Below are 15045 nucleotides of genomic sequence, written 5' to 3'. Positions count from 1 at the left end.
GATCTATTATCTTTTTAAAAAAGTAGTAAACAGATGATCTCACAGCATAGCTATCCTCTCCTCTCTCACCTTCAACATTTGCTGTAAGCCAAATCAAGTTAGGCTCCAGCTGAGCCTTTTATCCCTTTCTCCTTAGCTCCACACTTCTAGAAAACATTTGGGTGAGACTTCAGCAGCGCCAACTTTTTCAACAATTTTGTTAACAAGATCTTTGCATCCTTAGATCTCGGTGCAAGCTGTCCTAGAAATGTCAAAACTTGTTTTATCTGTAACCATCTATGGAGCACTAACACCTCCGTCTATTTCTAGAAAGCGCGGGGGTTCAATTTTGGAGCTATTTGACATGTTATTTTGGGATATTTGGGCAAACTTTCAAGCTTGCAAATGGCCATGCTGCAGAAAATGAAGTTTAGAAGTCCCGCACAAGGCGGATGCCCCAAAGGGCTACATCCCCATGGAGCAATCTCTGGACTCAGACAGAACTCCACCACTGCCATTTATTTCAATGGAACACAAGCCAAAGGATTAATGCAAGGATCTACCCCTCTTGTTGAAGTGAATGGGGGAGGCTTGCATGCACAGGAGCTCTGTATGGGGACACCACATTTGGATGCGGGGATTTAACATGACTTGCCAAAGATATAGATGTAGGAAAATGCGGAGGAGTCCTTATTGGGATATGAGTTTACTGGGATGCATTTACACACGCACAAACATCTCTAGATTACTCAGATTAATTAGTTGCTTCTATTGTCAAGCACTGTGTTTGCTGCAATGTGACATGATACAAAAAACTTTCCTTGCTATGTGTAATCTAATTTTATGCAATGAAAATAATCACTTTATGCGTCAGTCCTTAAAGAGACGTGTGAAATCACCCCTGGTGTGCGCATAATAAAACTTTGATGGAATCCAGTAATGAACCTATAAAAACCACCACCGAGGAAATTATACAATACTGTTTAAGGCTGACATTTCGGATATTGATCTCCCTTGCTCACCACAGAGCTGTATTTTAGGGGCTGCGTTTCTTCGCCTACCTTTTTTCAACGGCTCTGGCTTCTTCTCTGTTCTCTCTCTCCATGGCATGGTGATGGATGGGAAAAAGGACCTCTTCTCCCTAGACTCCTCCTCTTCCCCCTTGCTTGCCTCGTGGGCTTGTGAAAGCAGAGAGCTCCCTTTAGCTTCCGTTTTTCTCCAGGTGGTGTCAGGCTCCGTTTTAGCCACCCTTTGCCCCGTGGATTCGGTTAAGTGAGACCTGCGCATTTTTGAGAGAGGGGATGATGGCGGAGTTTGGCTGGTGGGCTTTGGAGCCAATGCAGGTTTTTGCAGGAGTGGCGATTTGCAGGTGGGTTTCTCTTGACCAGGTGCAGACACATGACTGCTAGCTGGGAGAGATACCGGTGCGGCTGTCGTATAGTTCTGATTAATATTAGCTAAGGAGTTCTTCACAGAATTAACCATGACATCCTTTCTCTCTTGGCTTGGGGATTTGTTCTCTTTTAAAAACATATTATTTGCATCTTTCTCATTGTCAGGCGTAACCAGCGGGGTGGGCACCCCGTCAAAACTGTCTCCTGCGCTGTACCTTTTCTTCTTCTTCTGCTCAGCTTGCTGATCATAGTGAAAGCGCAAGGAGTAGTTGGTCCTCCTTAATTTCACCCCAAATGGAGACACATTTTCTTCTCCATTTGGAGAAGCGCTGTCCGGTTTCCTTGCACCAACCTTCTGCTGTGTTTCCATAGCAGCTGCTGCACTTTCCGACTGGGCAACTTCCTTACTTAGAGAATGCGAGACGCCTGGAACAAGGAAAGATGGGAGATCTTTGGCAAATTTACAACCCTCGGTGTTGCCTGCCACTTCGCGATGTATTTCAGGATTTCCTGTGGGTGTTCCAAGATTATTCCCTGCAGATGACAGTGCCTCGGTATGAACTGTCTCTTGGGTTGAATGGACTGTGGGTGGACCCAACGGCTTGGCTGGGGTTTCTGCTTCAAGGCCAACTTTACTCTCGGTGCTTGCATTAGCCGAAAACTTCTGCCAGGCAGGAGTTATAGAAAACTTTGCACTTGCAGATAAGGTCTTGCGCAAATTGCCGTGGGAAGCGTTTTGTCCTTTGGGTGTCCAATCATCGCTATGCCTACTGAGGCTTCCTTTGTCTCTCTCATTGCGCTGGCCATTTTCTGCACTTTTTAAGATTTTTGACCTAATAGAAGCCCACTCAGCTGGGATGGTTTGGTTGCCCAATGGCTCTGGGGCATATTTCATTTTGCTACTCCTACGCTTCGCATCTGGTGACGTTTTCCGTGCGTCCATCGTTTTTCTCTCTTCTGTTAAGCCAAGGAGAGATTTGCAAGCTGTATCTTTTATCTGATTGAGGTTGACCGCGGTTCCACAGAGCTGCGCTCCGGTGACCAAAATTGCTGTGTGGGGGACACACAAAGAAGTTGGGGGACCGTGAGAACCTTTGGTAGATTTAGGAGTCGTCAGTTCTTTTGCAGCTGAAGGAGTTGGTGCCTCTTTGACAGGCGTAACTGGGCTCAGATTTACTTTCGGAAATATAATTTGCTTTTCTCCAGAGGATACTTGGAAGGTAAATCCCCTGGGCATAGTTTGCCTCGCATCAACTTCCTGCCATCGGAGCTCCTCGCCTAAAATTCTTTCCTGCTCTTGAGCTTCAAAGTCCCTTTTCTGGTGGTGCCTCGGAGTTTCTTCTTCCTTCGGCTCTTTGTCTGGCTGCTTTATCGTTTGCTGGCTAGATTCTCTAAGTGGAAGATCTTTCTCAGGACTTTCCAAATGTTGCTCTCCCAAATGAATATTTTTGTCCAGTTGCAATGGGAAGGACTTGCCTTGTTCTTTTGGCTTTTCCAGTGGTCTTTGTCCTTCTAAACTAGGGGATTTCTGTTCTTCCAGCTTTCGTCCTCCTTCCCTCTCTATCAACTCTTCCTGTTGCATCTTCTTCTCAGGCCATGGCTGTGGTTCACATCTTTCATTTTCTGCTGCTGATCTAATTGGTTTATCCAGTTCTTGCTGATCTTGTTTGTCCTTATTCATTTTCTCCTTTAGATTCTGTGGTAGTTCTTCTGGTCTCTTTTGCTTTTCCAGCTTTATGGCACTCCCCTTCCTTTCCAACCTTTCTTCACCTTCTAGATTCCTTTTTTCCTCTAGATCTTTTTGTCTCAGGTCTGTTTGCCTTTTTTGCACTTGAAGTACTTCCTGTTTCAGTTCATCCTGCTTTTCAGCCTCATTCGTTTGCTCTTCCAGTCCTTGCGCTCTCTGTCCTAAATTCTGATGCCCTTGTTTTTCTTCCTGCCATTTTTGCGTCCCCTGTTCTTGCCTGTCTTTCCACCCTTGCTGAAAGAGCTTTTTATGTTGTTGCTTTGCCTCTAATTCTCTATGTCTCTTTTCTTCTCCTTCTTCTTGATCCTTCAGTTCCTGCCATTTTTGCTCTTCCAGTTCTTGATGACTTTGCTCTTCCTCTTGCCTTTGCCTTTCAATCGCCAGTTCTTGCCACTTTTGCTCTTCCAGTTGCCTTTGCACCTCCATTTCTTGGTGTCTTTGCTCTTCCAGTTGCCTTTGTGCCTCCAGTTCCTGATGCCTTTGCTCTTCCAGTTGCCTTTGTGCTTCTAGTTCTCGATGTCTATGCTCTTCCAGTTGCCTTTGAGCCTCTAGTTCCTGATGCCTTTGCTCTTCCAGTTGCCTTTGTGCCTCCAGTTCCTGATGCTTTTGCTCTTCCAGTTGCCTTTGTGCCTTCAGTTCCTGATGCCTTTGCTCTTCCAGTTGCCTTTGTGCCTTCAGTTCCTGATGCCTTTGCTCTTCCAGTTGCCTTTGTGCCTTCAGTTCCTGATGCCTTTGCTCTTCCAGTTGCCTTTGTGCCTTCAGTTCCTGATGCCTTTGCTCTTCCAGTTGCCTTTGAGCCTCCAGTTCCTGATGCCTTTGCTCTTCCAGTTCCCTTTGCTCTTCCAGTTGCCTTTGCTCTTCCAGTTCCCTTTGCTCTTCCAGTTGCCTTTGTGCCTCTAGTTCCTGATGTCTTTGCTCTTCCAGTTGCCTTTGTGCCTCTAGTTCCTGATGCCTTTGCTCTTCCAGTTGCCTTTGAGCCTCCAGTTCCTGATGCCTTTGCTCTTCCACTTGCCTTTGCTTTTGTTCCTTTAGTTCATGCTGCTTTCCTTTTTCCTGATGCATCTGTTCCTCTGGTTCCTGAAGGCCCTCTTCATTCCTTCTCTGCTCCTCTAGTCCTTTGTGCCTCTGCATCTGAAATTCTTGATGCCTCCGTTTATCAAGACTTTTCTTCCCCTCTCGATCTTTTCTCTCTTCCATCTTCAAAAGCTGCTCTTCCTCCTGAAGCTTCTGTTTCTTCCCTTCTTTTTCCCTTTGGCATTCTTGAAGTCTTTTGTGTTCTGTGTGGCTTTTTGACTCTGCTTCAGCCATTTCTACTTTCTTCTCAGTCTCCAAGTTTCTCCAGCAATGTTCTAGCTTTCTTTTGCCCTCTTTCTGTTCTTGGCTTTCCCTATGCTGGATAGGCTTGTCTGTAACATGGTAGCCATCATGTTTGGAGAGCTTATCTTCATACAATTGTGGTTCTAGGATTTCTTGTTCAACCTCTGCCACTGCCACACTTTGCATCTCCTAGTGTCAGGAAACAGAAACAGTTTAACTTAACATTTTTTATTTATGGATCCTATGCTGTGTGGAGGGACAGGGTAATAATGAATTAGTGTTTTAAGTCAATAACCCTGGAGTTCATAATGAACCGCCTTACATTTTAGTTCTTTTTGCTATAAATAAATGCATACACATACGTTTGGTCACAACACTGCGCCATAAATTATGGCTAAGTTAACTAGTCTGCGCACACAGTTCAAGTTATCTCACTTTGCTCCTTCTTTCCTCCAGCAAGAACACAAACCATGAAGCATCTGGTTTAGCATTATTTTTCAACCAGTGCTTGTGGTTCTTTTCTCCCAGACATACAATCTGAAGCCAAGCTTTGTTCTTAGCTTCCCAAACATAGTTTTTTGGAGAGAAACAAATAATGCCAAGCCAGATATTTCATGGTCATTTTCCCCCACTGGAAGAAGGGAAGAGAAAAGTGGAAGAACTTAAGCTGCATTCACTAGCACACAACTTGTGGGCAAATGTCTTACCCATCGTTTATGGCTAAGCATGAAAACACAGCCAGTGGATCATCAAAATACTTTGCTGTTCACTAGGAATGACATTCTGGAACAGAAAGGCAAGATCATAGCAGCCTCAGGATCTATGAAATCCGTTCACCCTGGTGCAACTCTCCCATTTTAATTCCCTACATCAGGCATGTTCAACAGGTCAATCATGAAGGTGTTCTAGGTCGTCCAATGGATGTTCTAGGTCGACCCCCAAGAAAAGCTCAAGAACTCTTGATCTCCCCAGTCCCCAAAAAGCTCAAAACTGTAGGTCCTCCTTTCCAAAAAAAAGCTCAGTTTTTTTAATACTGGGAGTAGATCACAGCCTCTGAGGACTTGGACATGCCTGCCCTACACCAATGGAGGAACTGACTCTAAAGTCACAAAAACAAAACAAAACACATTACCACCATTTTCAAGAAATGTTTAAGGAAAAGTGCATGCTGTAAGAATAAATCTCCACCTTTCATCATTACAGCCAACAAAGGCATAGTCATTAACAAAACATATGCTGGAAAACAGGAAATTTTGTCCTTCACAGAGCTTACCCTACTTTCTCAATAATAATAATAATAATAATAATAATAATAATAATAATAAATTTTATTTATATCCCGCCCTCCCCAGCCGAAGCTGGGCTCAGGGCGGCTAACAACAATCAAAATAGTTCAACAATAGTTCAATGATTTCCTTTGCTTTCAAGCCTCTTATTTTCTTTACATACCATTATTTTCTAAGTAAATAAAACAGATACGTGGCAAACAGAGTAGAAAAAACAATGCAGCAGTCAATTTATGGCCACTTACACTATTTGAAGAATGACTGATCTTGCAGCCATTCCCAACTGATTTGAATCTTGCATTTTTTATATGTCTCAGTGCAGTAACCTTTTGTGAAAAAGGCACAAATAAGTGGACATAGCACATGTGAGCAGCAATGTAACTGAGGGGCGGCATGTGCATGGCAAAGGCCGAAGTGCATGGCAAGGAGGTATGATTGCTTGCTATACTTAAAAGCCGGAGGCCAGGGCAATCAACACAACCATTTGTTATGTTGTTTTTGTTTAATTAAATGACTGCTCTTGGGATTCTTCTAATTCTGGCTCAATTTCCATTTCAATGGTTTTCCACCATGCAAAAGAATTCCCAAGACCATCCCAAAATCCCCACAAAGCATATTTATTGCGGGGGGAGGGTTGCCCCTACAACCACTCCTCAAACATGAGTGTGGGGGTTGATCTGTCAGAAGGACTAGTTTGAAAGTTACCGATTATTGAAAATATGTATTTGTAATTCAGGATCACACAGTGGCGTAGCGTGGGGGGTGCAGGGGGGGCCAGCCACACCAGGCGCAACATCTGGGGGTTAGGGTTAGGGGGCGCAAATTACTTGCCTTGCCCTGGGTGCTGACAACCCACGCTACGCCACTGGGATCACAAGTATTCCACCATTCAGTTTCCACTCATCTGAGAAATTTTCACATTACAGCTGATGGCAAGATCTTGTGTCTAAAGACCAGAACGAACAATGTACTTCTCTTAAATAGAAGCATGAGAATAAAAGAGCTGCCTTGCTAGAATACACAAAAACATTAGGCAGGCATATGCTCCTGGGAAACTCACAAGCAAAATATGGGGATCATCTCAGTGGTTTGCCTCCAGCATTTAGTAATTAAGCACATGCTGCCTCTGAACAAGGTGACATGATTCTAACTTTATAGCTAATAGCTGGTGGAATTGTCCTTTATAATTATCCACCTTTTAAAAAGCAAAGAAAATGTGTCTAGTTCTTTTTTAAGGAACATAATCAGTTAATGCCGGTGTATAAATAGCTGTTCACCTGGTCACCTGTAAGAAACAGGTTACCATGTAAAGATGGTTTACTAAAATCAACACTCCACTCCTCGCTGCTTTTAGATATCCACTGGCGCACATACATACATACAGGTATGTGGGCATACAGGCTATTAAGATAATTAGTAGGCTACTAATGTTTATGGGCTTATTTCCATGATTCAATCAGTGCTCGTCATAGTGTCTGGTGGCAATGAACGCCCTAAGCCGATTACATGTCTGATGGTTAAGCAAGAACATAAATACTGAACAAAGAGTGAGCAGATAAGATTCAAACGTTATACACAGCTCTTAGTAGATCTGTCTGTCTCACAATCAATGACTAGAATGTTCATCTAAGTTATGTCTGTATCTGTGACTATATAGAAAGCAGATAAATTTCAATACCTGTGATAACCTTCTGTGCTTCTTGGAAACCCTCTGATTCTTTGGCTTAACAGAGAGTTTGTGCTTTGCTGCACTGTTGTCCAGGCGGGCAATTGCCAGGGGAATCGCATCGAGGTTGACAGTTTCAATGGTGCCAGAAGGTGAGTGATGCCTTTTCGGCCGCGATGATGATTTGACCGGTGTAACCTGTTAAATCGTCGCAAGTGGAAATGAAGTTGATTTAAACAGTTGAATCAACAGGTTTAAAAGGATTAGCAGATTTAAAACAAAACAAACCCGGAATCAAACAGTGTCTCCATTAATGAACTCGGAGCAAAATCCAGAAGTTTCCTTTTGTGAAAACACAGCTTCTCATGAGGCACCTCATTTTTCCAGTCAAATAGAAGAACCGCCTCCTCTTCTATTATGTAGCCAAGACACTCAAGCACCATGCTATCCCCCTATGCAACCCACCAGTTCCTGATGATTATAGATGCAGGGCAAGAGATCTGGTCTGCTCCCAATGGGACCACACATCATTGCTCACTGCCACACAACTTAGTCCAACCTCTCCCTTTGATCACTCAAGTACTCCGTTAGCAGCAGCTAATATGGACTGAGAATTAACACTGGGACAGAATCCACTTCATCAGTACAGCCTCACAAGAGAAAGGCTGGCTGAATATATCCCAATCCCCTGGCCAGCAAGGGTTCGCCATTTGTGTCACTTCCGCAGTGGTCATACCAGAACCAAGGGAGCAGCGGAGAAGGTGAATTAGGGGCAAGACTAGGTTTGGTAAGTCCTTCAAATATCTGCAAACCCAGGAGAGCTGCCCAACGTGGCTCCTCTGTTTGCCAACACAGCAAATGTAAGGTATTTCAAGTTGTAGACAAGTTTCACAGTTCACACAAGGCTGTGTATAAATAATGCTTTTAAAAGTTGTAGGTCATCCTAGGAATTGGTGTTATATACTGAAGTTCTCACCCTGGGCCAGCAGGGGGATACTGTAGATAGTTTTCACTCAGGTCCACATATGCAAATAAGGGATTGAAAGTGATGTTCAGTGATTGGCTAGTTACAGAAAATGGTTACTGTTGCATTCTAGTGGAGCTCTATATAAGCAGGCTGGCTGAACCCTTCAGTTCAGTTCTGTTCTGACCTGTGACTAAACAAGAGCTGTTTGAAGAATCGCTGTGTCGTCTGATATGTTAACCCACAGCTTAACACTACCCATACTTCTGTTTATTGAGCCAGGACTATTGTAAGCCTCCATTCAGACTTGAGGCTCAGTAATATATTCTAAGTTTTGGATGTATGAGACCCAGTTCCAACCTCTAGCACCTCTCCTTAAAAGAAGTCACCCACTCTACCGCTCCATAGGACCTTATCAAGCAATGCTATACTCACATTATACCAAGATAAAATCCTGCTACACCACAGTATGCGAGCATCACTGAGATTTCCTACCAGCTTATACTTCATGACATTTTGCCAGTATGGTGAAGGTTCTGTCAAATCCTATAGCTCCTCAACCAGCAGATCTACAGTAGAAGATTGCACCCTTAAAAGACCCACTCGCAGAACACACAATATCCTTTGGTCTGGATCAATATGCAGTAGTTTCTCATTTCCTTACAAACCTGTGGCTTCCCTTCTGATTCAGTAACAAGTTCCCTGACACAGAGGTCTGAAATTTAAAAATTCAGGAAGGGACGCTCCTTGACTTATCACTAATTACTCTACCGAGACTAAGCAAATATTACGTGGCAGCCCTACACAAAATTTAAGAGGCTTTTTAATCTAATATTTATTTGCCCTTGTTTAATAAGCTTGTTAGATGCCTTATAGAAATCAGCCAAAATGTCATAAATGTTAATAGGCTCATAATCAGCAATGGCAGCAGCAAGTACAGAATTATATAGAGTGTAGCACTTTCCATATTTTAGGTATTCTGGGCTTTGTAAAGCTCTATTTCTTGACTACTGAATCATGTGACATTATATTTATTTTGCCACCCATAGCCAAATATGTGTGTGTTTGGTTAGCTTCATACACCACCTACTGATGCTTGGATCTCATTTCCCTCTTAAGAGTTGCCAGATATAGACCCTGCAAAAACCTGAGCCTTTAAGTGTTGCATGGAAGGGAGAATTTCATCAGGTACAGATTTCCCCATCACAGCGATGTGTAGTGAGAGGAGAAGCCACACCTGGCAGAATCATTTTATTCCGATGTCCTTTTCCTTAAGACACCCTGGTCACATCTGAACCATACATTTAAAGCACGTGGCTTTCCTCAAAGAATAATTGGAACTGTAGTTTGTTAAGGGTGCTGGGAATTGTGGAGCGAACCACAGTTCCCAGGATTCTTGGGGGGGGGTGGAACAGGACTGTGAGCTTTAAATGTATGGTGTGGATGTGACTCTTGTCTCTGGATTCCCTGCTCTTTATATCCTCTACATTCTGGGACTTCTTTCGAATCAGCAGATTCCCTTCCTGCCCATGTAGTTCCTCCTGCCCATACTATTCTGCTGCCTTTGGTAGAGTGTACATACAGAGGATGTGCTCACATAGCCATTGGCAGTGGCGTAGCGTGGGTTGCCAGTGATCGGGGCCACACAGGGCTGGCAGAAAATGGCATGCACATTCAACTGCTTAATGGCATCCGTGTCACCCAGGAGATCACAGCCACAGAGAGTTGTTGTGTTGTAGGGAGAGATCACCTCCTGGTCCGTGTGGAAAAAGCTACTTTCAATGGAGCCCATCGACAGAAATGCACAGCTGTTTGGGTACTGAAATTTTGCACCCCTAACAGTTTTGCGCACAGGGCAACTGCTATGCCACTGGCTAGTAGTATGGCCAAAATATCTTGGGGAGGCCAGGAGCCTCTTCCATAGTAACCACCTTCCTAAGGCAGCATAACGGCTTGAACACTACAGTAGTACCTTGGTTTGCATATGTCTTGGTTTGCATACATTTTGGATTACAAACACGTCAAACCCTGAAGTGTCCCGGTTTGAAACCTTTTTTAAGATTATAACCCTTTTTTTTGTTTGTTTACGAACAATTTTTTTTTGGAGGCCCCATTGGCAAAAGTGCTCCTTGGGTTACAACCTATTTTGGTTTACAAACAGACCTCCAAAATGGATTATGGTTGTAAACCAAGGTACCACTGTATATGCAGACAAAGGGAAGCCAGGCAAGTGAGAGAGGGGGGGCACTGGCAAAGAGCTCACAGTGGGCCTGGAATCACATGTAGGGTCCGGGAGCAGCAAAGCAACTGGTCCTTTTTGAAAGGGGCACTCAATGAAATGAGAAGTAAAGGAAGCACACAAAAAACTGAGAACCAAGGGGCAATTTAAGCATTACAAACACTTGATTTGCCACTGAGTCCAAGTCAATTGGTGGCGTCATCAAATTCTGGCTCTTTGGTTACTGTATCAGTAGGATGCCTAATATTGTCAAATACCTGTTTGTTAGGTTCCGACTACAAGTGGAAACATGCAAATCCAGATTTGCCCTTAGTGTATATAAAGTAAAGGTAAAGGGACCCTTGACCATTAGGTCCAGTCGTGACCGACTCTGGGGTTGCGGCGCTCATCTCGCTTTATTGGCCGAGGGAGCCGGCGCACAGCTTCCGGGTCATGTGGCCAGCATGACTAAGCTGCTTCTGGCGAACCAGAGCAGCGCATGGAAATGCCGTTTACCTTCCCGCCAGAGCGGTACCTATTTATCTACTTGCACTTTGATGTGCTTTCAAACTACTAGGTTGGCAGGAACAGGGACCGAGCAACGGGAGCTCACCCCGTCATGGGGATTCGAACCGCCTACCTTCTGATCGGCAAGTCCTAGGCTCTGTGGTTTAACCCACAGCGCCACCTGCATCCCTCAAAAGTGAAACTGTCCCACAACCCGTTTCCAGCCGCACTGAAGTCCAGCAGATGGGAAAGTGATGTTGGAAAAGAGATTGAGGGAAGGTTAAATTATAAGCAGGGGAAAGGCTGAGCACCATCTTCAAACTGAGGCCCCACTGCCTGCTTACTATATGACTAGCACAGATTCGGCTTAAAGATACAGATCTACCATCATCACATGATGTTTGAGTCCCATATTCACATTTTATGGCTTGGGGTTACATGCTTAGAAATTTCCAGTTGTGCTTTTAAAATTGTAACGTAGAAATGTAAGAGCGCCTCCAGACTGTCGGTATTTTGCTGGGGTGATTCAAGCATAAACTGAAATGCTGGGTTTGTGCAATTAAACCAGCTTAAAGGGCTCTATTGCCCTAGTGCAATAAATCCACTTTTAAAAAGAAGGGGACTGTTTGCAGTTTGGAAAAGGACAGGAAAAAAGGATGTGCAAATGACTAACAGGAAGACTTGTAAACACAATGCAAGCAAATCAGAACGAATGCTCAGTGAAGACCAGGTATAATATAACCGCCATGTAAGCAGACCAGGACAAATGCTCAATAAATAGGTCCTATGGTGGAACCTTAAATGTAATGGCTATAGAGGTCCTTGAAACAAATGCATGACTATTACCTTATCTTCCACTTCCTGCCTTGTTCCACGCAAACTTGCTGGGCTTAATGAATCGGGTGTGGCACCTGACTGGAAAAATAAGATTATGTTTGCCAAATATCACAACTATGGACTACCATTACAGAACTGGTAGAAATACCTTAACGATCCCCCTCCATCTCCTCAGACTCCTCTGTTCAGTAGAGGGACCCTCTGGTTAGCTTCACTACTCTCAGAACTTTGGTCTGGGAGAGGATATTAGTAAAAAATATTTCAAATAGTGTTGCATTCTGCCCTGGGAAAATATGGTGCCATGGGAACTGAGGGCAGACCCACAATTTATACAGCACACATTGTTGCCTGCTTACAAGTGTTATGCCAGTGCGTTCAGTGGAAAACGCATGTGAGATTTCATACTCATGCCTTTAAAAACCTGTGGACACTTATCTGATAGAGAAACAGTTCACACACATGTACAGAAGTGGGTTAAGACTGCTATTCTTGATTCCTTTGAGGAAAGATGTGATAGAAATGAAATTAACAACAACAACAACAACAGCTGTGCTTGCCATATAAAATATGAAGCTGCCTTGGAGCATTCAACTCTAGTTTACATTGACCTTCAAAGCAATAAAGCCTCAGTGAATGTACTTGTTTTTTTAGAGTTTCTTACAGACAGCAGCACAACAAAGATCCACCTAGAAGAAAATTTATGTATGTACTTCACAATTTCGAAGTCTGTTCCACTGAGCTAAAGATGATGCACGCTTTCAAGTCCCCCTAAGAGAGACTTGTGCAATGTGCAACACCCAGTGTCGAGACAAGCCTCCGGAGTTTTGTTTTACTTTCTAGTATTTCAATCTGGAATCTAGATTTTTTCTCACTTATCCCATTCTTTTTATCTTCAGTCCATATAGAATTAATATGGTGAAATTGGATCCATCCTGTCAATTTGTTCTTTATTTCTTCATAAGGCCTAATCCTCCAACTGGTCTCTGTTTTTACTAGCAAGTCTTCATAGGTCCACCTTTCTCCTTCGTTGTTTGTTTTTTTTATTGTCAGGATATCAATTGGCGATAGCCACCAAGGGGTCTTCTGTTCCAATAATTTTTTATTTTTTTTTTAATCGAAAATGTATAGCCTGTTACTTGAATGGGACACCAAGAATGAAGAAGTAAAGGAGGTAATGGTGAGATGGGCAATGGACTTCGGACATAACATAGAGTTTGACAAATGGAAGGCATTATGGAATAAAGGTATGAGATTCTCGGCATGCACAACACTCAGGGAAAATATGTATAAAATGATGTACAGGTGGTACGTAACGCCCGTAAAATTGGAAAAAATATATAAAACTGGTGATAAATTATGTTGGAAGTGTAAGATCAAGGAGGGCAATTTCTATCATATGTGGTGGTTGTGTGAGCCTATCAAAAAATTATGGGAATCTATTTACAATGAACTAAAAAAAATTCTCAAATATACTTTTATAAAAATACCCGAAGCCTTTATGCTGGGGATATTTGGAGAGGAAATCAAAAAGGAAGATCAAATACTCTTTCAGTACGCGACAGTGGCTGACAGAACTCTAATAGCGCAGAATTGGAAGACATAAAAAATCCCAACTATAAATGAGTGGCAATTCAAACTATTTGATTATTTAGAACTGGCAAAAATGACACAGAAAATAAGAAATCAAAAAGACATAAAGTTTAATAAAGAATGGAATAAATTTATGACATACATGGAAACAGAGGTAAAAAATCTAAAAATCACAGTAGGTGTGACGTAACACTTGTGATGTAAAGAGTTATTTGAGGAAAATAAACTGCAGATAAAGAATCATATAATATATTCTGAAACCGAGATGGAGGGAAGTCAATCAGTGTTATGTGTTCTTTAGTTAATGTAAGTTAATTTGTTGGTGCCTTATGTTAAGAGATTTTTTTTCTTTTGTTTTCTTTATTATTATTTCTCTTTTTTATGTACCGTATTTTTCGCACCATAGGGCGCACCGGACCATAGGGCGCACCCATTTTTGGGGGGGGAAATAAAGGGAAAAAAATTATTTCCCCCCCCCCAGGCGCGGGGCTGGGGCGGGGGAAGCTCGAGCTTCCCCCGACCCCAGCCCGCAAACAGGCAGCTCTCTGCAAGCCGTGGGAGCGCTCCGGCTCCTTGCGGAGAGGTCCGCGAAGCCTGGGCGCGCTGAGCTCAGCGCGCGCAGGCTTCGCCATGCTGGCAACTCCCCGCAAGGAGCCGGAGCGCTCCGGCTCCTTGCGGAGAGGTCCGCGAAGCCTGGGCGCGCTGAGCTCAGCGCGCGCAGGCTTCGGCATGCTGGCAACTCCCCGCAAGGAGCCGGAGCGCTCCGGCTCCTTGCGGAGAGGTCCGCGAAGCCTGGGCGCGCTGAGCTCAGCGCGCGCAGGCTTCGGCATGCTGGCAACTCCCCGCAAGGAGCCGGAGCGCTCCGGCTCCTTGCGGAGAGGTCCGCGAAGCCTGGGCGCGCTGAGCTCAGCGCGCGCAGGCTTCGCCATGCTGGCAACTCCCCGCAAGGAGCCGGAGCGCTCCGGCTCCTTGCGGAGAGGTCCGCGAAGCCTGGGCGCGCTGAGCTCAGCGCGCGCAGGCTTCGCCATGCTGGCAACTCCCCGCAAGGAGCCGGAGCGCTCCGGCTCCTTGCGGAGAGGTCCGCGAAGCCTGGGCGCGCTGAGCTCAGCGCGCGCAGGCTTCGCCATGCTGGCAACTCCCCGCAAGGAGCCGGAGCGCTCCGGCTCCTTGCGGAGAGGTCCGCGAAGCCTGGGCGCGCTGAGCTCAGCGCGCGCAGGCTTCGGCATGCTGGCAACTCCCCGCAAGGAGCCGGAGCGCTCCGGCTCCTTGCGGAGAGGTCCGCGAAGCCTGGGCGCGCTGAGCTCAGCGCGCGCAGGCTTCGCCATGCTGGCAACTCCCCGCAAGGAGCCGGAGCGCTCCGGCTCCTTGCGGAGAGGTCCGCGAAGCCTGGGCGCGCTGAGCTCAGCGCGCGCAGGCTTCGGCATGCTGGCAACTCCCCGCAAGGAGCCGGAGCGCTCCGGCTCCTTGCGGAGAGGTCCGCGAAGCCTGGGCGCGCTGAGCTCAGCGCGCGCAGGCTTCGCCATGCTGGCAACTCCCCGCA

General features: G+C 45.0%; 1 protein-coding gene across 3 annotated transcripts in view; it reads right to left on the bottom strand.

Annotated features, from left to right (window-relative positions):
- The window catches only part of CRACD (capping protein inhibiting regulator of actin dynamics), a 109521-nt gene that overhangs the window by 10553 nt on the left and 83923 nt on the right, over positions 1–15045 (bottom strand). For all 3 annotated transcript variants that reach the window (XM_081924328.1, XM_081924329.1, XM_081924327.1), the window contains 3 exons: positions 11925–11993; positions 7402–7587; positions 1041–4626 (listed from right to left, as the gene is read on the bottom strand). In XM_081924328.1, the coding sequence (XP_081780454.1) occupies positions 1041–4626; positions 7402–7587; positions 11925–11993 (3841 nt within the window). The remainder of the gene's footprint in view (positions 1–1040; positions 4627–7401; positions 7588–11924; positions 11994–15045) is intronic.

Source organism: Podarcis melisellensis, assembly GCF_964234715.1.
Source record: "Podarcis melisellensis genome assembly, chromosome: 9".
Lineage (NCBI taxonomy): Eukaryota > Metazoa > Chordata > Lepidosauria > Squamata > Lacertidae > Podarcis > Podarcis melisellensis.
This window is presented reverse-complemented; position numbering and strand designations above follow the sequence as displayed.